The sequence below is a fragment of the Halichoerus grypus genome, chromosome 4 (genome assembly GCF_964656455.1).
Source record: "Halichoerus grypus chromosome 4, mHalGry1.hap1.1, whole genome shotgun sequence".
NCBI classification, from domain to species: Eukaryota; Metazoa; Chordata; class Mammalia; order Carnivora; family Phocidae; genus Halichoerus; species Halichoerus grypus.
In genome coordinates, this window is record NC_135715.1 from 61509433 (window position 1) to 61532556 (window position 23124).

The 23124-nt window shown below is 39.7% G+C and overlaps 1 protein-coding gene and 1 pseudogene across 2 annotated transcripts in view; one reads left to right on the forward strand and one right to left on the reverse strand.

Moving 5' to 3' along the window:
- Positions 1-101: 101 nt before the first annotated feature.
- MRPS31 (mitochondrial ribosomal protein S31) overlaps positions 102-23124 on the forward strand; it is a 32547-nt gene continuing 9524 nt past the window's right edge. Inside the window, exons 1-6 of one of the 2 annotated variants that reach the window (XM_078070414.1) lie at positions 102-302; positions 4353-4637; positions 13801-13959; positions 14738-14875; positions 18333-18412; positions 22369-22512. In XM_078070414.1, coding sequence (XP_077926540.1) covers positions 178-302; positions 4353-4637; positions 13801-13959; positions 14738-14875; positions 18333-18412; positions 22369-22512 — 931 coding nt within the window. In that variant the 5' untranslated portion in view covers positions 102-177. The remainder of the gene's footprint in view (positions 303-4352; positions 4638-13800; positions 13960-14737; positions 14876-18332; positions 18413-22368; positions 22513-23124) is intronic. The other variant, XM_078070415.1, reaches the window with a different exon arrangement.
- LOC118522789 (ubiquitin-ribosomal protein eS31 fusion protein pseudogene) lies at positions 3326-3772 on the reverse strand (annotated as a pseudogene).

A 23124-nucleotide genomic window follows, 5' to 3' on the forward strand; every position in this document is an offset into this window, starting at 1 on the left:
AAGCCGACTGGGCCAGGCCGAGGGCGAGCCCGGAACTCAGTTTCCGGCCCCTGTTGCCCACCGGAACCTGAAGGGAAGGAACGCGCCAGGCCGGGGAACGGAAGAGAGAGCGAGGGACGTGTTTGGCAGAGGGACGCGCTGTTCCGCTGTGCTCCCGGTTCAGTTTGTTTCTTGGCGATGTTTCCAAGGGTCTCCGCGATCCTACCTCTTCGCCCCCTCTCCCGCTTCCCTTTATGCTCTGGAGGCTCAGAGGCACCGGCGGCTGCGATTGTGCTACTCGGTGCTCCGCACGGAACGGTCAGGTACCGCATTTCGGCGCTGTTGGCCCTGCAGGTCTTCAGGCAACCCCCGGCCTCCCTCCGGTGCATTCAGTGATCATTCCCCGGCTTCCTGGGGTCGATGTTCTAGCCCGCGGGATCTTAGAGCCGTTGCTTTAAATCCAAGGAAAGGGAAATCCCAGAAAGGTAAAATGACTTGCCCAAGGTCATAACGTGAGTGAGAAACAGAGCTACGGTTACATGGTTGGCTACTGTCCCGAGCGCTCTGCTCCACACCGCGCCTCCTACCTCTTGCCGCTCCTCCCCTCGTGCAGTCCAGGCTCCAGTAGCAAAGTGGTCTTTATTTTTTTACTTCCCCAGCCTATAACGGCCTCATTCCTGCCTCCATTTATTGTTTGGTTCATTATTGAAAGTACTTATAGTGTACCTATACTGGTGTTAAGCCCCGAATAACAACAGCCCTGCCATCACGGAGCTTATAGTTCACCAAGCATGCAATTCAAGTTTAGTGGAGTAAAGCTGAGATGGTGTAGGTAGCACAGAATGCTTTATTAATTACAGTAATGGCTGGGTGAGCAAGTCGGGACAACTAACTATTGAGGAGAGGTTCAGAGTTCCTTTCTGGAAAAGAAGTCTGATAAAAATCTAAAGGGGGACCAGGGGTTGGAACTAGCCAGGCAAGAAAAGTAGTTATGTATACTTCATGTTGGTATTTATTCTCTGAGAACCCTCATCATTATGGAATCTTAATTCTACTGCATATAGTCCATGCAGAACGATTTGGGGCCAGTATGGTTAAGTGTAGCTCTAAGCAGGTTAGTAGCAATGGGGATGGGAAGAAGTAGCCGGATGGAGAAGAAAAATTGCACAGGTAGAATTGATATGATGTGACATATGAAATAAGGGTAAGGTAGAGAAAAGATTTCAGCATGCTACCCTAGAGGACCAGTGTACCATTAGTGTTAATAGAAGATTGAGGAGCAGCTTTGAGAAAGCTTTTAAAATATGTCATAGTTTTTAGAATTCAAAATATCTATTATGGTAAGAAGCCCCTTCAATACAGAAGGGTGAAAAATGGATAGTATGAGAGGGGAGCTCTTTTTTTTTTTTTGAGAGGGGAGCTCTTGAATGTGGTTTTGGATGTGTTGTATTTGAAGTGCTGATGAGATGCTCTCAGTGGAAACAAGCCCAGGTGGGAGGTTATGACCTAAGTTTTATTATTTTAGTATTATGGAGTTACTGCCTATACATGATTTTCCTGTACTAAATATAGATTACTTTCTGTGGCCCCGTAGCAGTCTTGGAAGGAAACATTGAAGGATGGGAGGTTATATGTGAGATTCATTCTCCTGATTGCCGCCTTTTGTTATAATACCTTTAATATTAATTTAACTTTCATATGCGAAATAATAGAGTATTTTCCTAAATGGAATTGTACCATAAATTGAATGATATTATGATGAAGGTCCTGTGTACTGATTATAGGATATTAGTTATGCAGTTGGTTTTGCATTCTAATTGTTAAGTGCCTGATTTGATAGCCTCTAACATTTTTATAAGCAGATCAAATGATTTGTTTCAGAATTCTTTTTTTGATAGGTTTTTTTTTTTAAAAAGATTATTTATTTATTTATTTATTTATTACTGCAAGCGCAGAAGCAGGGGGAGCAGCAGAGGGAGAGGGAGAAGCAGGCTTCCTGCTGAGCAGGGAGCCTGATGTGGAACTCGATCCCAAGAGCTTGGGATCATGACCTGAGCTGAAGGCAGATGCTTAACTGACTGAGCCACCCAGGCACCCCCAGAATTCTTGGAAATAGCCATTTTGTCTTTCATTAAAGGGTCCCTAGTCTGGTACTGCTATTGGCTGGCTTTGAGAACTTGATCCGATAAGTAGCCCAGGGTCTGATGTGGGGTGTGGAGATGAGTTGTATCAGAATTACCTGGCATCTTGGGTGCCTGGGTGGCTCAGTTGGTTGGGCGACTGCCTTCGGCTCGGGTCATGATCCTGGAGTCCCGGGATCGAGTCCCGCATCGGGCTCCCTGCTCGGCAGGGAGTCTGCTTCTCCCTCTGACCCTCCCCCCTCTCATGCTCTCTCTCTCTCATTCTCTCTCTCTCTCAAATAAATAAATAAAATCTTAAAAAAAAAAAAAAAAGATACCAAGGCTGTGTCTTTAAAAAAAAAAAAATCACCTGGCATCTTGGTTAAATGCAGGTCCTTGGGCCTCATTCCAAACTTAGCAACTAAGAATCTCAGGAATATGTTTTAAATAAGCTCCCTACGTAATTCATACGATCCCTAAAGGTTAAGAACCACTGATTTAACCTCTTTGGACATCAGTTTCTTCTTCTATTAAAACAGAAGTAGTAAAACCTGTCCTATAAGGTTGTAAGGATTAAATGACATACGTAACATAGCTCCTCAAATGGGGTCCTCTGATGGGTAGTATCAGCATTACTTGGAAACTTGTTAGAAATGCAAACACTTTGAGTCCCTCCTCAAAGCTACTGAATCAGAATTCCTTGGTGGGACCACAGAACCTATTTTTTTAAAGTCCCCTAGGTAATTCTTATGCATATTGAAGTTTGAGGAACATGTTCTAGCCTGTTAGCTTCAGAAAGATAAGGACCATGAAATTCTCATTTACTATTGTATCGTCAATGCATAGTATAGTGTCCAACACAGAGTAGATACTCATTGTATTTAATGAATGACTTTTTATACATTTTACTTTTCCTAATCTAACACATTCATTAGCTTTTTAAATTCTTTTTTTTAATGTTTTCTCTTTTTTTAAGAGTTTTATTTATTTATTTGGGTTAGAGAGAGAGTGCACGAGCAGGGGGGAGGGGCAGAGGGAGAGGGAGAGGGAGAAGCAGGCTCTCCACTGAGCAGGGAGCCCGATGTGGAGGACGCGGGCTCGATCCCAGGACCCTGAGATCATGACCTGAGCCGAAGGCAGATGTTTAACCGACTGAGCCACGAAGGCACCCCCTGCAACCTTTTTTTTTTTATGTTAGTTCATGTCTTTTATCAACCCATATACAATTACTTGTTTTCCACTTTGTTGAAGCAATAGGTCAGACGACATTTGTCACAATAATGTCTGTCGAAGTGGCTAGCCATGAAAACTCCAGCACCACATTCATCTGAAGGGCACTTCTGACAAAGGTGACTGATTTTGCCTTTCTCATCCACTTTATAGTGTTTCAGGACAGCTAACTTAACCTTCTTTCTCTTACGCTTATTCTTCTTGGGAGTGGTGTAAGACTTCTTCCTTTTCTTAGCACCACCGTGAAGTCTCAGCCAAAGAAGAAAAGTGGACTCCTTTTGAATGTTGTGTCAGACAAAGTGGGTCCATCTTGCAGTTGCTTGCCAGCGAAGATCAGTCTCTGCTGATCAGGAGGAATTCCTTCCTTATCCTGGATCTTGGCCTTTACAGTTTGTTATATCCGATGGTTCATCCTGGAGAGTGGTCTTTCCCCATAAGGTTTTTCATGAAAATCTGCATCTTGGTGACGTTTCCACCGCAGATGGTGGATCAGAAAGTTGTCTCCTTTTTTAAATGTTATGGAACGCATAGAAAATGATCTTTGTATCAAGCCTTGAGGTAAATGGAGGGAGGCAACAGATAGGAGCACCAGCAGCGACACACTTCACCCAGCTACCCCAAGGACCAGGTGATCAGTCCGTCTCAGCACACCTGTAACCCATTTGTGACTCACCAGTGTGTCTTGGGCCTTAGTGAGCCCTGAGCTACATGACCTTGGGTAAATCACTTCACTTCTCTGGTTTCTAGTTTCCTAATCTGCAGAATGGGGATAATACTTGCGGAGTTGTTGTGGGTATGTGGAAATGTAGTAAATATGTTGCACCAGATGGAGCACATAGTATATATTCAATAAATGTTAACATTGCTGTTGTTATGGTCACTGACAATAATAATAATAAGCAAAAGGGAAGGGTTTGAATTAGAAAATTTTAAAAACACACAGAAGCAGTGTTTTGAATCCTTGGTTTATTATTTTGCATTGTATTTTTCTTTTTTTTTTTTTTCTTTAATGCTTCTTTCCAGGACAAAAAATAATGCCCAGAGATATTTTGGCACTAACAATGTTATCTATAGCAAGAAAGATGAGCAGTCTGCTCCAACACCTGAGATTTCCAAAGAAACAGAGAGCCAAGAGAGTGTAAAGGAGAATACAAAAAAAGACTTGTTAGGTATTATTAAGAGCATGAAAATTGAATTAAGCACAGTAAATGTGCAAACAACAAGGCCATCCAGCAGAAGACAGCTTAAGAGTGTGGAAGCTACAATTGGCAGGCTTCAAAAAGCTCCGGAAGGTGTCCCAAAGAAGAGGTAAATTGAATTGAATTTCATTTACATTGAATTTTTGAAACTCCTTTTTCTTTTAGGAAAAAAAAAAAATTGAAAATAGAGGACCTGGGAGATGCTACATGAAGACTATCAGTCTGTAAACACAGAGACTCTAACACTTACATGAGAGATAGTTACCCTTTCTATATTTAAATAGGAAGGAGAGAGGCACCTGGCTGGCTCAGTGGGTAGAGCATGTGACTCTTGATGTTGGGGTTGTGAGTTCAAGCCCCATGTTGGGTTTAGACGTTACTTAAAAATAAAATCTTTAAGGGGAGCCTGGGTGGCTCAGTTGGTTAAGCATCTGACTTTTGATTTCAGCTCAGGTCTTAATCTCGGGATCGTGAGTTCAAGCCCCGTGATGGGCTCCATGCTGGGTGGGGCGCCTACTTAAAAATTTTTTAAAAACGGGGAAAAAAATCGAAGGGGACATCTGCATACAGTCTAGAGAGGAAAAGAGTCATGATCTAATTGAGAATTCCATATGTTTTCTTACATATTCATCAGTGTTATTAACTGCCATTTAATTGCCTCTTTAAACTGTTAATTACCAAATCGTTTATATCCTGATTTGGAGGTAGCCTCATGTCTCTGAAGGACTGATTTTTGAAATTTCCATTTTAAAAGTTCCACTTAGGATAGAATTTAAGTATGTTGATTACAGCTGTTTTATATGACTTCCTTTGACCAGTAATTATCAGTGCTCTCAGCTTATGTGGTTTCCTCAAAATATTGTAATTACTTGTGCTTGTGAAAAGAGTATTATATTTCACTGATTCTAAATGCAATCAATAATATTTTAGCATTGTGTTGTAATTTAAATGGCAGTGTTTTGTTTTAATGACACTTAAATAATGGTGAGTCTTACACAGATGATGTCATCGATTCAAATAATAAGGTATGTGGCTTAAACATCCCCATCTCTGACTTCTCTTAGCAGAATCAGCAGCTAACGTAGATTTCTATTTTCTAGAATGACTTAATATTTTTATGAAACTTCTTGGTTTCTATATTGTATCAAAACTACCCCTGGAAAGCATAATTGGGTGGTAGAGAATAAGCTAATTCAGTGCATGCCCATCATAGGTACTTCCTTCTTCCCTATTTATTTATTTATTTTTAAGTAATCTCTCCACCCAATGTGGACCTCAAACCCACAGCCCTGAGATCAAGAGTCACATGCTCTACTGACTGAACCAGCCAGGTGCCCCATCTTCCTCCTCCTTCATAGAAACAAAATAAACAAAAATATTATATAAAAGTATATAGAATTAGATGATACAGACACACACACACATATATACATATATGTATATATTTATCAAGAGTTTTTTTTTAAGCTTCCAGACCTGTTTGTGATCCATTGTGGTTTTTATTATAATTATATAATTTAATTATCTATTATAGAAATGGTTAAAATGAGTTGAATGTTTTGCAAAGACTCAGAAAAGGAAATTTTTAAAATTCTTTTCCAATTAGGTATGAATGAGACAAGCAGAAAAATGTAAGAAAATTCTGCACTCAGAATGCTTTGTAAGCATTTTTAAGTTCTTGATCTGAGTTTCCACTTTAAAGAAACCAAAATTGGAACTCTTGGAGGATGTACTATGAGTGCAGTGTATATATAAAAGATATATGTTGGAATTTCTATTCAAAGAAGGGTTTTGGTCCTGCATCAAAAGATTGGTGAATGAGATACATTTGTTTTATTTATTTATTTTTTTAAGAAAGTGGTTTTTTTTTTTAAAGATTTTATTTATTTCTTTGACGGAGAGAGACACAGCGAGAGAGGGAACACAAGCAGGGGGGAGTAGGAGAGGGAGAAGCAGGCCTCCCGCGGAGCAGGGAGCCCGATGCGGGGCTCGATCCCAGGACCCTGGGACCATGACCTGAGCTGAAGGCAGACGCTCAATGACTGAGCCACCCAGGCGCCCCAAGAGATACATTTCTTTTAAAAATTTATCTTTTAGGGGCTCCTAGGTGGCGCAGTTGGTTGAGCATCGGACTCTTGCTTTTGGCTGGGGTCATGATCTAGGGGGTCGTGAGATTGAGCCCCGCGCTGGGCTCTATGCTTGGCACGGAGTCTTCTTGTTCCTCTCCCTCTGCTTTCTCCTCTGCTTACGCGGGCTCTCTCTCTAAAATAAATAAATAAATCCCTGCCCAGCGGGAAGCCTGCTTCTCCCTCTCCCACTCCCTCTGCTTGTGTTCCCTCTCTCACTGTCTCTCTCTCTGTCAAATACATAAATAAAAGTCTTTAAAAAACAAATCTTTTTAAAAAATATCTTTTAGGGGCACTTGGCTGGCTCAGTCAGTAGAGCATGCAACGCTTGATCTTGGGGTCATGAATTTGAACCCCACATTGGGCATAGAGTTTACTTAATTAAAACAATTTTTTAAATGTATCTTTTAATGATTTTGTTCTCCACCCTCTTTTTTTAAGGGATCCTAGATGCACAGATTTGGGTTAATCATCTTTGATTCATTATGACTGTCATGGCTGTATGTATGACCTGATTTTAGTTTTTTATTTGTATTATATATTGAGCAGCCATTGATATAGTTAGTGTGGCTACATAGCAATTACCCCAAAATTTAGTGGCATAAAACAACTATTTTTTATGCTCATGGATTCTGTGGGTCAAGCAGTTGGAACAGAACACAGTGGAGAAGGCTAATCTCTGCTCTATGCTGTCCTCACTCGAGGGTTTGCTCATTCATAGCTCTGACAGTTGAAGCTGGCTGTTAGCTAAGACCTTAGTACAGAACTGTGTGGGCTGGGCTTTCTCACTACATGGCGTCTGGGTTCCAAAGGCGAGTGTCCCAAGAGAAAGTGAGCCAGAAGGAATTTGTATTGTTTTTATGATGTAGCCTGGGAATCGTATTGGATAAGATTGGATACTTTCCTGTTTCATATTGATTTTGGGGGGTACTTTTATCATAGCAACTGCCAGAGAACCATCTTCACAAAGACATGATGTCATCAAAAGAAATGCAGTAGTCTAGTGTTAAAACTGGGAACCACCTTGACTTAGTGGTTTACACGGTCACTGAAAATGGCTGTATTTCCCTGTGGTGCTCCAGGGTGCCTTAGGGCATTGTTTGGGAACCTATTCTACTTTGAGCTCAAAGTGCAAGGCTGTGGGACCACACCCATAAGTTTCTTAGAATTCCTGTTGTCTATTTATAGGCACTCTGAGGCACCATTCTATTTTATTTTATTTTAAAGATTTTATTTATTTGACAGAGAGAGAGACGGCGAGAGAGGGAACACAAGCAGGGAGAGTGGGAGAGAGAGAAGCAGACTTCCCTCTGAGCAGGGAGCCCGATGTGGGGCTCGATCCCAGGACCCTGGGATCATGACCTGAGCCGAAGGCAGACGCTTAACGACTGAGCCACCCAGGCGCCCCTGAGGCACCATTTTAAATCTAAGATCTTGCGGTGCCTGACTGGCTCAGTTGCTAGAGCATGGAATTCTTTTTTTTTTTTTTCTTTAAGATTTTATTTGTTTATTTGATAGAGAGTGAGAGAGCATAAGCAGGGAGCAGCAGAGGGAGAGGGAGAAGCAGGTTCCCGGCTGAGCAGGGAGTCCGATGCGGGGCTCTATCCCAGGACCCTGGGATCATGATCTGAGTCGAAGGCAGACGCTTAACTGTCTGAGTCACCCAGGCGCTGCGAGCATGCAATTCTTGATCTCGGGGTTGTGAATTCAAGCCCCAGGTTGGGTGTAGAGATTACTTAAAATCTTTGAAAAAAAAAATAAATCTAAGGTTTTAACAAAGGGTTTTGTAGTGATGCCTTTTGCTTTATCATTAAACCATGTTTTCCTGACACCCCTGAATTTGATCTCTGTTCAGAAGCCATTTCTTTTTTAAAATTTTATTTAAATTCAATTAATTAACATATAATGTATTATTTGTTTCAGGGGTACAGGCCTATGATTCATCAGTGTTAATATAATACCCAGTGCTCATTACAACACATACCCTCCCCAATGTCCATCACCCAGTTACCCCATTGCTCCGCTCCCTCCCCTCCAGCAACCCTCAGTTTGTTTCCTATGATTAAGAGTCTCTTACAGTTTGTCTTCCTCTCTGGTTTTGGCTTGTTTCATTTTTTCCTCTCTTCCCCTATGATCCTCTGCCTTGTTTTTAAATTCCACATAATCAGTGAGATCATATCAGAAGCCATTTCTAAATTTTAGCATCATTTGCTGCCTGGAGGGGCTGAGAAGGAGAAATGTTTTATTTTGACCCCAGCAAGTATTGGTTCCTTTATATGGTACAGTTCTTTCTTATCTGTCTTCTTACATTTTACCATCGGCAACTAAGAAGCCAGGAGGCACCTTCTACACTGGAAGTCTCCTTAGACTGGCTCACCCGATTCACTGGGTGTATTTCCTATTTTCCACATTACTACAAGCAACAGTGTTGCTAAACAGAAGTCCCCTTTCCCACAGCTTCCAGTAAGGATTTTCCTCAAGTGTTCCCTCATAGCGGCTTTGAGGGCCCTCAGGCTCTAAGTCTCTTTGAGGCCCTAGTCTCTCATGAATACTTGCCTCAAGGTCTTTCCCATTTCCACCCACTGCCTAATACCCAAACCTCTCCCGTACATTTTAGGTTTTTTGTTATAGTAGCACCCAACTTCCAGACACCAAAATCTGTCCCAGTTACGTGTTGCTGCGTTAACAAACCATCCCAGAGCTTGGGCAGAGCATGGCAGCGGTAGCTGTGTCTACTCACTTAGCACTAGCGAGGGCCAGCGCAAGGCGAAGGTTTGCTCACGTACATTGCAACAGCTGCTGCTGGCTATTGGCTGAGACTATATTTGGGGCTCTTTGCCAGAACACTGAGCCCAGGCCTCTCCAAAACCTGCTAGCTGAGTTCCACGGACAGACATCTCAAAAAGAGAGCCAAACAAAAGCTGTGTCATCTTATATGACCTAGGCTCACAAGTCACAGTGTGTCATCTCTGTCATTGTGTTCATCGAGGCAGTGACAGAGTTTCCCCTGGTTTCAAAGGAGGGAACATGGATTCCCTCTCTGGATGGAGATGTGGCAAGGTTTTGGAAGAGTTTGTGGGACCAGAAATATTGCTGTCTGTTTTCTAAAAATATAATCTGCCACACCTGTTAACCTGGTAACTGTTGATGTCTGTTGTACTAAAGGGAACAGTACCATGATGAAATTGACCCCTGATTGATTGCATCTGGATTGGGAGAACTATCGGTACCTTATGGTTCACCATATACACTTAGGGCTTCCTTAAGTGCAGTTGCTCTTGTAACTGCATGTCCGTTGTGGGGACCCTGGAAACTCTGTGGCCTTGTTACACGAGATAACAAGTTCCTGTGGGGCACCAAGTGAAGCAGCTCCCGCACCTGCATGATGTGGGTCTCCTGTCCTAACTTTTGGATGGTGTGTGTAGTGTCATCCACATGAGTGCTGCAAGGATTGCCACCAAGAGGGACACCTGAGGCTGCCCTGCCAGCCTATTGTGGTTCTGTCCTTTATCTTTCTGAATAGACTGGGCCAAGCATGTTTGTGGTAGTCTCGTGAGTCTGAATGTATTATGGAACCTAATAAGACCCCTGGTGAGTATAGCAATAACCAAAATTTCTAGCTCCTACTTTAACTTAACTAAGCAACTACTTGCTCTGATCATCCAATAAGGTTTCAGTTACTTATTAATTAATGAATCCATGAATTGAAATTTAGATTATTTCTAGTTTTTCATTAGTATAAAATAATGCTATGGTTAACTTCCTGCATTCAGCAACTTCAGATTGTCATTATATCTCAGGCAGTGTCCAATGAGATGGAGGTAGAACAGTAAACAAAACAAAGTCTCAAAAAAAGGTCTCTACTCCTTATGTAACGGTGAGGGAGTCGGGGTGGGAGAGAGTATATATATTCACACCACATAGACACATTAATATGTCAGGTGATGAAACATGAAGAAAAATAAGATAGGCTGGAGAGGTGCTGTTTTTTTAAAAGAGATTGTGGAAGAATAATGATTGAACAAAGACCTGAAATAAAGGGGCGCCTGAGTGGCTCAGTCGGCTGGGCGTCTGACTCTTGATTTCAGCTCAGGTCATGATTTTGGGGTGGTAAGATTGAGCCCTGCGTCAGGCTCTGCATTGAGCATGGAGCCTGCTTGAGATTTTTCTCGCTCCTTCTCCCTCTGCCTTTCCTCCCCGCCCCCATTTGCTCGCTCTCTCAAAAAAAAAAAAAAAAAAAGGCCTGAAATAAAGTTATATATAAAGCCATGCAGATATCTGAGAGATGATTTGCAAATTCAGGCTTAGGCCTTGAATTTGGAGTATGTAGTATCCCTCAAATTCCATGTATGTATCTTCTTATTTTCTTTAGACAAATAACTCCTGGAAGTGGAATTGCTAGGTAAAAGGATTTGCATATATTTTGGGCTTTAAGATGGAAATGAGAAATGCTCTATGTCTTGATAAGCATGTGGGCTACATGGGCATATCAATTTGCCAAAATCGTACAGCTAAAATGTGTATGCTTCAAAGTATGTAAATTTTACCTGGGAAAAACAAAGAACCATAAATCATCATCATGATCTAGTAGGAGATGGAAAGTAGGTGAAGATATAGACCACACAAGAATGGTAAACATGTTGATTACTGAAACTGTGTGACAGATACAAAGGGGTTCATTACATGATTTTATGTTTTAAATTTTCCATAAGAAAAAGCTTTAAAAAAAAAAGCTCCTCAGTAAATTAGGGTAAGTTAATGGAAAAATGTGCCAGACATAAAAAGAAATTGTCTACATTATTTACATATTAACTCACTAAGAATTGTTGTCTCAAAAAAAAAAAAAAAAAAAAAAAAAAAGCTGTCTCAGTGAGTGGGATCCAAGTTAATGTTTTACTATATTAGACTTTCTACATAATGATCCGTTGTCTAATATGCAAATCAAAATTCCCAAATCCCCGATGTTGTTGGATAAAGATTTAAGGACTTTATCTAAGATACGAGAGCTCTAAAATCTGCCAAGGAAGAAAAACAGAATAAAAGAGGGAATATTACAGTTAGTTAAAAAGAAATGAGCTACTTTCAAAACTGTTACCTATGAATAAGGTCTGAACTTTATCCCAAATCACTTTCCTAAACTACTTGAGAGGTTTGTTTTCAAATTTTCATATATGTATTTGATCAGAGTATACAAAGAATATAAATGAGTATTCATTTTCTAGAACCATGCATTTTATCACAATGGTGTTCTTTATATTCATAGCTTCTTGCTTTATAATCTGAAATGTTCTAGTTAATAAAAATTGTCAGGAAGGGGCGCCTGGGTGGCTCAGTTGGTTAAGCGACTGCCTTCGGCTCAGGTCATGATCCTGGAGTCCCTGGATCGAGTCCCACATCGGGCTCCCTGCTCGGCGGGGAGTCTGCTTCTCCCTCTGACCCTCCCCTCTCTCATGTACTTGCTCTCTCTCATTCTCTCTCTCTCAAATAAATAAATAAAATCTTTAAAAAAAAAAAAAAAATTGTCAGGAAGCTTCTATCATTGAAATAAGATAATCTTTACATACCAAGATCTTTCTACATAGATTTTAAAAAGGTGATGAGAACTTGTTAAAATATCTTTTACAAAAGATACAAAATATCTTTTATAACTCAGACTGTTTCATGAAGACATACTTTATACCATTCTGTACTTCCTAAATTTATTTAAAATGAACTGTATGACATACAATTTCAGAAAAGAAATTCTAATAAGGGGAACACTATTAAGGGGAACACACTATTAAGGGGACATAGAAATTACCATAATTTTTGGCAATTTGATGACATATCTCAATAGCCTAAGCGTCACCGGGCTAGCTCAGTTGGTTTAGCGCCCGCCTATTTTTTTTTTTTTTAAGATTTTATTTATTTATTTGACAGACAGCGAGAGAGGGAGGGAACACAAGCTGGGGGAGTGGGAGAGGGAGAAGCAGGCTTCCCGTGGAGCAGGGAGCCTTATGCGGGGCTCGATCCCAGGACCCTGGGATCATGACCTGAGCCGAAGGCAGACACTTAACGACTGAGCCACCCAGGCACCCCAGTGCCCGACTCCTGATTCTGGCTCAGGTCATGATCTCAGGGTTGTGAGGAGCCCAATGGCACGCTCATTCTCTTTTCCCCTCTGCCCCTCCCCAACTCACACATGCATGCTCCAATCATGTAATGAACCCCTTTGTACCTGTCACACAGTTTCAGTAATCAGCATGTTTGCCATTCTTGTGTCGTCTGTATCTTCATCTACTTTCCATCTCCTACTAGATCATGAGGATTTATGGTTCTTTGTTTTTCCCAGGTAAAATTTACATACTTTGAAGCATACACATTTTAGCTGTAGGATTTTGGCAAATCGATATGCCCATGTAGCCCACATGCTTATCAAGACACAGAGCATTTCTCATTTCCATCTTCCCATCAGTAGCGTTTTCCTGAGGCAACCACAATTTGGTTTTTTTTTTACCCTAGGTTGATTTTGCCTGTTCTAGAAGTTGGTATAAGTGGAATCATACAGAGCATACTCTTTTTTTTCCCAACTTTTCATTGTTTCATTCATGTTATTGGCGTGAGCTGAGTACTATTCCATCATACGGATCTATCATGATATGTGAATAGATTTAGCTACTTTAATATTTGCTTGCAGTGTATATAGTTTCTGAAATAAATTGGCATCTAATTAAAAAATCCAGTAAATTATAACCGCCACTCTTTTTTTCCTTCTCCTTACCTCTCTACTCTAATATATTGTTCTGAGTTAGTATTATGCTTTAACAAGTATCCGTTAACTTCAACTTTTAACATTTTAAAGTTTGTATAAAACCAATACCTAAGGCATCTGGGTGGCTCAATGGGCTGAGCATGCAACTCTTTATCTTGGGTCAGGTCTCAGGGTCTTGAGTTTGAGCCCCACTTTGGGCTCCATGCTAGGCATGGTGCCTACTTAAGAAAAATGCCTAATATTTAAAAATAATTGATTTTGTCAGAAATGGATTTTTTTTTGAATGACAAAAAAGTTTTCTCTGAAAAAGAATCATTTTACTTTCCACTAAACTAATGGCATAATAAGTAATGCCTTTTTTTTTTTTTTTACTTGTTTTTCATTTTCTTTGTTAGAACCAAGTCCCTGAGTCCTGAGTTGGTAGCAGCTGCATCTGCTGTTGCAGATTTTCTCCCTTTTGATAAGCAGACAACCAAGTCAGAGCTGCTCAGGCAGCTCCAGCAGCATGAGGAAGTCTCAAAGGCACAGAAAGATGGAGAAAGAGCTAAAATTAGGTTAGTGAATCAAGTAGTTCTGTTAGTAATGCTGGTTTTTCAAAATAGGCTGTTTTCATGTGACTGGTGAGTAATGTACACAATATATCAATTTATATATTAAATATTTCTCATAAGTGGAATATTAGTAATTTGGTTTTTTTAAAAAACTCACATCTTAAGTAAGATTGCAGTTTTTAAAAGATCAATGGAATGGTTAAAATTGTCTTTTGCAAAGTTACATGATTTATTGTCCCTGAAAAACAAACAGTAAATTCAGTAATGTTACTAAAAACAAGTAACAGAATAAGACAGTTTCTCTGAGAAGATTAATTATTTCCTGTTAAATAATTTGCTGGTCTTCTGTACAGTATGATCATCTTCAGGTCTGGTTCCTTCACTTTTGCTCTTATGTTTTAGCTGACATCTTCTCACTCAGCCTCTCTTCTCATTACTTTATGCCAGGTTTGAGGTTGATACACAACTTCAAATGTTTGATACATTTTCATAAGTGACACTTTTTTTATAAGTGACACTTTTATGTTTTAAATGAACATTTCTGAAGAACACCTTCAAAAGTTATGTTTCAAAAGGAAACATAAATCTTAGTGGTCTGTGGGATGTGAATGTTGAATGTTAACATGTGACATATAATCTTTCATTTAAACATAATGCTTTATGCTGTTTTAGTATATGGAGGTGAAATATGAATTAAATGATATGAATTTCATGGGTAAAAAAGTTTATTACTGTCCTATAGCTACAGTTTCTAATACACTTGACCTTTTTCTTATTTCAGTGTCAGTAACATAATATCAGATATGAAAGTTGCCAAATCTGCCACATCTAGGGTTAGTACAAGACCAGTGCATCAAATTCAGTTTGATGAAGGAACTGACAATTACATGGGACAGAAGACTGATGATCTTAAGAAAAGGTACTCAGGCTTTGCAGTTTGTTTGGTTTTGCTGGTTTTGTTTTTTCTCTGTAGATTTACTTTATTCTGTGCATGTTATTGCTGATAGGTATTTGAGCATTATGGATGCATTTATATCTGTCTTCTCTGCGTGTACCATTTCCCATAGAGGAAAAAGTGTTCTGGGTTTAGCAGTCTTATGCTTTTCTATACCATTAATCAAATTGGGCCCTGCCTCCCATTTATCCATGATGAATAGAGGTCTCCTGATTGAGGGTAAGTGGAGCTGATTGAATTCTGAACAAATGAACATTTTGTGAAAAGCATTATTTTTCATTCTGATATGTATATAACAATGTATGTTTATATAATCTTTATATCTCTCTATATAATTATCATTATTCATACCTTAGAGAAATAATTCACCATCAAAAAAAGAAAGAAAGGAAGATCCATTATAATACCTTAAGGTGGTAGATTATTTGTGGCAATTTGAATTTGGTAATTTGCAAACTTAAAGATGTTAAGCCAGGGGCGCCTGGGTGGCTCAGTTGGTTAAGCGACTGCCTTCGGCTCAGGTCATGATCCTGGAGTCCCGGAATCGAGTTCCGCATCGGGCTCCCTGCTGAACAGGGAGCCTGCTTCTCCCTCTGACCCTCCCCTCTCTCATGCTCTCCCTATCTCATTCTCTCTCTCAAATAAATAAATAAAATCTTTAAAAAAAAAAAAAAAGATGTTAAGCCATGCCTTATGTAGTTATTTTATAATAAAAAGCTATCTGTATTTACAGAAAGTTTCTGTTTTCTCTCCTTCAAGCCCATGAAGTGATAGTTGGGGAGGGGGAACCAGATATTTAGTATGCTCTAACAAAAACTGACTGATCTTTATAGAAGGGGGTGCTTAGAGTTGGAGTATTTTTGATGTTATGTATTCTTTGGATTTTCTTTTAAGTAGAATCCCAGCAACTTGAGTTAGCTCCTTTCAGAAGTTAAACTACTAATTTGTACAGGAAAATTGTAAAAGATAGTCAACAGTTAACAAAGGAAGTTCAAGAAGTTACAATGACTTAGGGAGATTTTTGAATGACTAATTTAAAGTGATTTTGTACCTATGACATATTATTGGATAAAGTATAATGTGTACTTGGAGTTTTACTTAAGATTCCTCAAGAATATTTAATTTCAGGGGTGCCTGGCTGGGTCAATAGAGCATGCAACTCTTGATCTGGGGTTGTGAGTTCAAGCCCCGTGTTGGGCGTAGAGCTTACTTTAAAAAAAAAAAAAAAAAGAATATTTAATTTCAGTCTTGTTTGAATCAGTCTTCTTTGAAATGATTCCATTTAACTACATCAGAATGCTATATCATAGTTTAATTCTTAATGATATTAGCTGTCACTGAAAATTAGAAGGTGGCGGGGCGCCGGGGTGGCTCATTTGGTTAAGCGTCTGACTTTTGATTTCGGCTCAGGTCATGATCTCAGGGTTGTGAGATGGAGCCTGCTTAGGATTCTCTCTCTCCCTCCCCCTCTGCCCCTTCCCCCGCAACCCCCCCTCCCCACACACGTGTCAAAAAAAATTGTTAGGGCAACCCTGTTGGGACCCCTCTCACTCTTGAGACCTTTTTCTGTATCTTCACTTAATGAACTTCTATCGCTTTACTCACAAAAAAACAAAACAAAACAAACTCTTAGAAATTAGAAAGTGGCAAGGGAGAAGCTAAAAAAAGTAGGATAGTCGTTTATGTGCACATAATGACTATGTAAAAAGCTGACTGAAGGACTCTAGAGTAAGGGGAAACAGTGGTGAGATACCAAGTTGTTCACCCTGCTCTGTTATGGGACAGCCTGAGACAATCCAGGCCTAGACTGATCACCACAGATACACCCTGGGCTGATTCCTTCAGTAAGAGACAGAGAGGAGTCATGGCTTGGGAGTCATTCTGGCCTGCCTCAGATTATGCCACTGACTAATTCTGGGACTGGGGCAACTTTTATAGCCTCGTTGGTCTATTTCCTCATCTATAAAATGCTGAAATTGAAGCCTAACTTAAATGGCTTTCTTGAGAAATAGGAAAGGAATGTGCCGGGCGCCTGGGTGGCTCAGTCGTTAAGCGTCTGCCTTCGGCTCAGGTCATGATCCCAGGGTCCTGGGATCGAGTCCCACATCGGGCTCCCTGCTCGGCAGGAAGCCTGCTTCTCCCTCTCCCACTCCCCCTGCTTGTGTTCCTGCTCTCGCTATCTCTCTCTCTCTGTCAAATAAATAAATAAAATCTTTAAAAAAAAAAAAAAAAAGAATGTGCCAACTGTATATAGTAGATGCACAGCAAATGTCTGTTCCCTTCCCTTCCTCTTTAGTACATTCTAAAATTCCATACTTTACCAAATCATTCCCACTTTACTGTGAGTTACCTTAATCCATCATCCTGTTAACCTGATGCACAGTTAGGGAGTGCAGATGGGGAGAAGGATGCAAAAGCACTGAGAATAGTTGGGGAGCATAAATACCTTTGTTTAAGAATACTTAGGGACCTGCTAAAGGAAAACTTAAGTGATTTGAGATTACTTTATCTAATTTTAATATGGTATTTGAATTTTTTCAGTTAATGTAATTTCATAGGAAAAAAGTAATTTGATTCAGAAAAGAATTTTTTTTAAAAGATTTTATTTATTTATTTGAGAGAGAGAAGCATGCTCCTCACTGAGCAGGGAGCCCAATGTGAGGCTCGATCCCAGGACCCCAGGATCATGACCTGAGCCAAAGGCAGATCCTTAACTAGCTGAGGCGCCCAGACTCCCCAAGAATTCAAAATTATTTTAAAACTAACTCTCCAGTTTTGAACTGATTTTTAATCTGCCAGTAAATTTATTCAAGTATGAATGTGAATTGATGCATAAAGCAATTGATTTAAATATACAAGGAAAAGTTACCTATTAACTATCTGACTAATTTCAATAGCTAATTTAAAATGTTATGTAAAGAAAGTTAATCATTATGTTAAAATTACAGAATGATTGCTTTGTAAGTGGGAATGTTTTGATTTATCTGTGCCATCTTTTATAATTATAATTTGTAATTAAACATGCAGTGTTTTCTGCCCTTGAACTAAGACAGCTGTTGACTTTAACACTTTTAATTTAGCATATTTTAATAGCTTTCTAATGTTGAGTTTTCTAAAACCTTAATATGAAATGGATCACATAAAATTATGGCAAATTAAACTAATCTTTTCAATTAGATATTTTGGAAATTAAACTACTTAAACTGCTTTATGGTATCATGATGCAAAAATTCAAGTGCATTTGTTCCAGTTTTTAGTTATCAGTTCTAACAATGTGGCAATTTAGTTAAAATGTCTGGTGTGGGTCAGTGGAATTATTTTTAATTTCTATATTGAATATTTAATATAAAATTGTTTTCTCAAATAATTTTTTGTTGGCCATGTATAAAAATATTACATTAAATTGTTTTTTCTTTTTCAGTCTTAGGAAAAATATGCTCAAAGGGAAAAGACTTAATATTTTTGACCTTAAGGCAGTTACTGAAGAGGCACCTGAAACAGGTTTGTTAAGAACACTATTTCTCAGGTGTAGAAACATTCCTTCTTTCAAAAAAAGTCCTTAATGTTTTGATTGCACAATGTCAGGTATTTTAATAATCCATCCTGTCATTGGCCTGGATCCTGTTTATGAGTGTAGTTGTTACCATTGCTAGTCTTGGTCAGATTCCTCCCTTGAAATGTTTCATTCTTGGAGACAGTGGGAGGTAAATACTACCACCTCCTTGAAGACAGTGGGAGGTAAATACTACCACCTTCTTGAATCCAGAGCTATCAGTTGGCTACTGATTTGGGTTAGAACATTAACATCACACTCCATTTGCAAGTATGCTATTACAAAAGGTTCTGCCCTAAGGCAGCTTGCTATCTAGGAGAGGAGATAGCATTTGTAGAAGTAACTTAATGAAGTGATTTTGTGATTGTTTAGAAGCTGGGAAGAAGAGCATTCAGGAAATACATTTAGCAGACTTGTGGGGTTTTTTTTATTTTTTTTTAACACACCGTCCTTGTTCCCTGTACTTACCCCTTTCATCTTTGGGTAAGAGGTCAAATCTTTCATATTCACCATTTTAAGTCTAATTAAAAGAGATATGAGAGTGTCCTCTTGCTTGACATTAAGTATCGTTTACTGATAAAGGAGGAAACTCAGTACGAATGGTCTTCAGCTTACAAGTGACTTTCATTTCCAAAGATTGTTAAGTTAGCTTTTTGGACTTGATAAAAATAATTTTATAATTGATATTTAAGTTCCGAAGCCAGCCTCCAATGGCTCATTTAATCTATCAGTTACTTATATAAATATCTGATTTTTCCCACTATTCAGTAAACTCCTAGATACTAGGGCCTGGGTTTCACTGATTTTTGTATACCCCGCAGCACCTAGCCAGTGGCTGACGGATCATAGGAATTAGTTAAATCATAAATGCTTTTTTTGAACAAATTGAGCTATGAAATATCTGTCCATAGAGGAAAGGAGTTAATTCAATCAGTGTTTGTTCATTTAAACTAAAGGTGAAGCTAAGAGAACAGCTCGCCTTCTCTTACTTAAAAACTGCTTTCTGTCCTGTATAATGGACAGGAAGTACAAGGGGCACCTGGCTGGCTCAGTCCTCAGAGCATGTAACTTTGGATCCTCGGGGTCATGGGTTCAAGCCCCACGTTGGTTGTCAAGATTACCTTAAAAAAAAAAAAAAAAAAGAATTACAAAATGCGTGCGCACGCGCGCACACACACACACAGATGATTCTAACAGCTACTTGAAAAAAGCAAACTAAAACGTGCAGTCATGGAGAATGGGTCACCTCTCCCCTGTTGATGTGGCAACTGTTAAACTTGCCTCAAAAAGGGCATTTATTGTCAGGGCAGCTGCCATTGTCCACCTACTGAACAGCCAGGAGAGGCACTTGGATTCTTGAAGGAGCCAGCTTGCTCTTTTAAATCGGAAACCCTATTCCTTAAAACTGCAGTTAGCTGGCAATGAAGCACTGAAGTTTTATAAAAAATATAAAATGATTGTGCTCTAATAAGGAAAATAATACACAGATTTATAAAAATTTACTCACCACCTGGGTGGCTCAATTGGTTAAGCATCCCACTCTTGGTTTCAGCTCAGGTCATGATCTCAAGGTTGTGGGATGGAGCCTGAGGCATCCCACGTTGCAGGAAGTCTGCTTGTCCCTCTCCCTCTGTTCCTCCCCCTGCTCTCTCTCTCTCTCTCTAGAATAAATAAGAAAAAATAAGTAAAATCTTTAAAAAAAATTTAATGAAGGTATGTTTTAATAAATTATACTTGATTGAGTCTAAAGAATGTCTTTTGTTCCCTATTAAATCAATACCAACCATGTACAAACTTAAGCATTTATTCACTGCTGTTTCCCTACCACCTAAAATAATGCCTGACATATAGTTGGCATTCAGTAATTATTTGTTGACAGAATGATGAGTTCTTCTGTCCCATGATTCACACATTTTGCTTCCCTCCAGATTCCTACCACTGCTGCAAAGGACCCTTCTGCTTATCCTGCAGTAATTTAGAGCTGAGGGGCAATATAGCTTAATGGAAGGAATGTTGGTATTTGATAGATGTGGATTATTCAAATTCAGATTCTCCCGTACTAACTTCTCTGAGTTTCCCTTTCTCCATCTATAAAATGGGGCTAATACATGCCTCTCAGGGATTAAATGAAGTAATGTAATTCAGGTGTCAGGCACAGTGCCAAGACCACAGTGGACAGTCAGGACATAGTTGCAGCTGTTAGCAGTAATAATAATGATGATGGTGGTGATGATCATGATCACAGAAAAGACATGTGTTGATCAGTGTCTACTGAATAAAGCTATAAAATGTGACTAATTATTTTGCTGTCATGATTATCTGTAAATATGGCTAATTAAGCCTAACTGATATGATCTTTTCTCTGTATCAGATGTTTTAGGCCAATATACTTAATATGCAGCAGTCAGTCAGTGTGTGATCAGGCAGGGTCGTACATGAACTTTAACATACAAGTCTGTGTGTGCACATATTTTTTGTTTTGGGTAAATATCTAGGAGTCAAATTGTTGTATACTGCCAAACTATTTTTGAAAGAGGTTGTACCATTTTACATTCCCACCAGCAGTGACTGGTGGAAATATGATTCATTCTTCTTTTTTTTTAAAGATTTTTTTTATTTGACAGAGAGAGACACAGCGAGAGAGGGAACACAAGCAGGGGGAGTGGGAGAGGGAGAAGCAGGCTTCCCGCCGAGCAGGGAGCCCGATGCGGGGCTCGATCCCAGGACCCTGGGATCATGACCTGAGCCGGAGGCAGATGCTTAACGACTGAGCTACCCAGGTGCCCCGAAATATGATTCATTCTTGAAAGATGTCTTCAATTTCTAAAGCAAATAAATGATTGAAATGCGATATGATGGTGGTTATAAGCTAACATTATAATATGAATTTACTCATAGAGTTGGTTGTGAGGATGAAATGAACTAATGCATAAAAAGCATTAGCACAGAGTAAGTGCTCCATATCCATTAGTAGAATTGTCATGTTAATTTCTCTGGTCTTTAATAGTAGTACTTTGTGACTTATCTTGACAGACTAAAAATAAAGATAAATAGGCTGGACTTTAAATATCAAAGTAACCTGTTATATAAAAAATATTCACTTTCATGGGGCACCTTGGTGGCTCAGTCGGTTAAGTGTCTGACTCTTGATTTTGGCTCAGGTCATGTTCTCAGGGTCATGAGATCCAGCCCTGTGTTGGTGGGCTCTGTGCTCAGGGGGGAGTCTGCTAAGATTCTCTCCCTCCCCCCTTTCTTTGCTTGTGTGAGCTCTCTCTCTCTCTCTCTCTCTCTCAAATAAATAAATCTTTAAGAAAAATAATCATGGGGTGCCTGGGTGGCTCAGTCGGTTGAACGTCTACCTTCCGCTCGGGTTGTGGTCTTGGAGTCCTGGGATCGAGCCCCACGATGGGCTCCAGCCCCACGATGGGCTCCCTGCTCAGTGGGGAGTCTGCTTCTCCCTCTGCCCCTTCCCCCACTTGTGTGCACGCGCTCTCTCTCTCTCTCCCTCTCCCCCTCCCCCTCTCTCCCCCCTCATGCTGTCTCTTGTGTTCTCTCTCAAATAAATAAAATCTTAAAGAAAACAATAAAATAAATATTCACATTCATGAAAACGTTTTTAAACAAAATACACATTCCTTTTTCCTTTCCAGTAGAGGGGGCAGTGAGACTTGTTGCTTGCCTAGCAGTGTAGTAAAACAAAAGCTAAGGCTTGCGGTAATTGTGGTAGGCTTTTTATGTCGTCTTCCTTTAGTTTTAGCTCTCAGAGAGTGACCTTTCATTATATACTGTTTATTTATAAGCCTCAGGGCCTGAAATGTATTAACAATTTGGAGTTGATGATAAAATTTTTGAAAATAAAGATATATACATTGACTTGTGATTACTTGAAATGTTTTTATCATAGAGACAGCACCTTCACTTTGGGAAGTGGAATTTGCTAAGCAGTTAGCCGCAGTAAATGAGCAGCCCCTTCAGAATGGCTTTGCAGAGATGATCCAGTGGACGAAAGAGGGGAAACTGTGGGAGTTTCCAATTAACAATGAAGCAGGTAAGTCTTAATTTCAGAGGTTTATAAAATTCAGTATGGAGATTAAATCTGGCGGGTGTTCAGTCATAGAGTCTAGATATTTACATGAATTTCAAAACTTGGTATAAATATCTTGGTGGTGTCTGAAAAGAAATTTGACGGTGTTTTTTTTTTGAAAAAAGTTAGGATTTCATTTAATTCTGGGTTTTTGATAAGGAAAATGAAGTAAAATTAGGGGCACCTGGGAGGCTCTGTTGGTTGAGTGTCCAACTCTTTTTTTTTTTTTTTTAAGATTTTACTTATTTATTTAAGAGAGAACATGAGTGGGAGGGGAGGGGCAGAGGGAGAGAGAGAAGCAGATTCCCCGCTGAACAGGGAGCCTGCCGTGGGGTTCGATCCCAGGACCCTGAGATCATGACCTGAGCCAAAGTCAGACGCTTAACCGACTGAGCCACTCAGGCAACCCTAAGTGTCCAACTCTTGATCTCAGCTCAGATCTTGACCTCATGGTCATGAGTTCAGGCCCGTGTTGGGCTCTGCGCTGGGCATGGAGTCTACTTAAAAATAATAAAAATTTAAAAAGGAAGTAAAGTTATATGGCAGAAATGCATCATGAATTTCTATGAGACATGA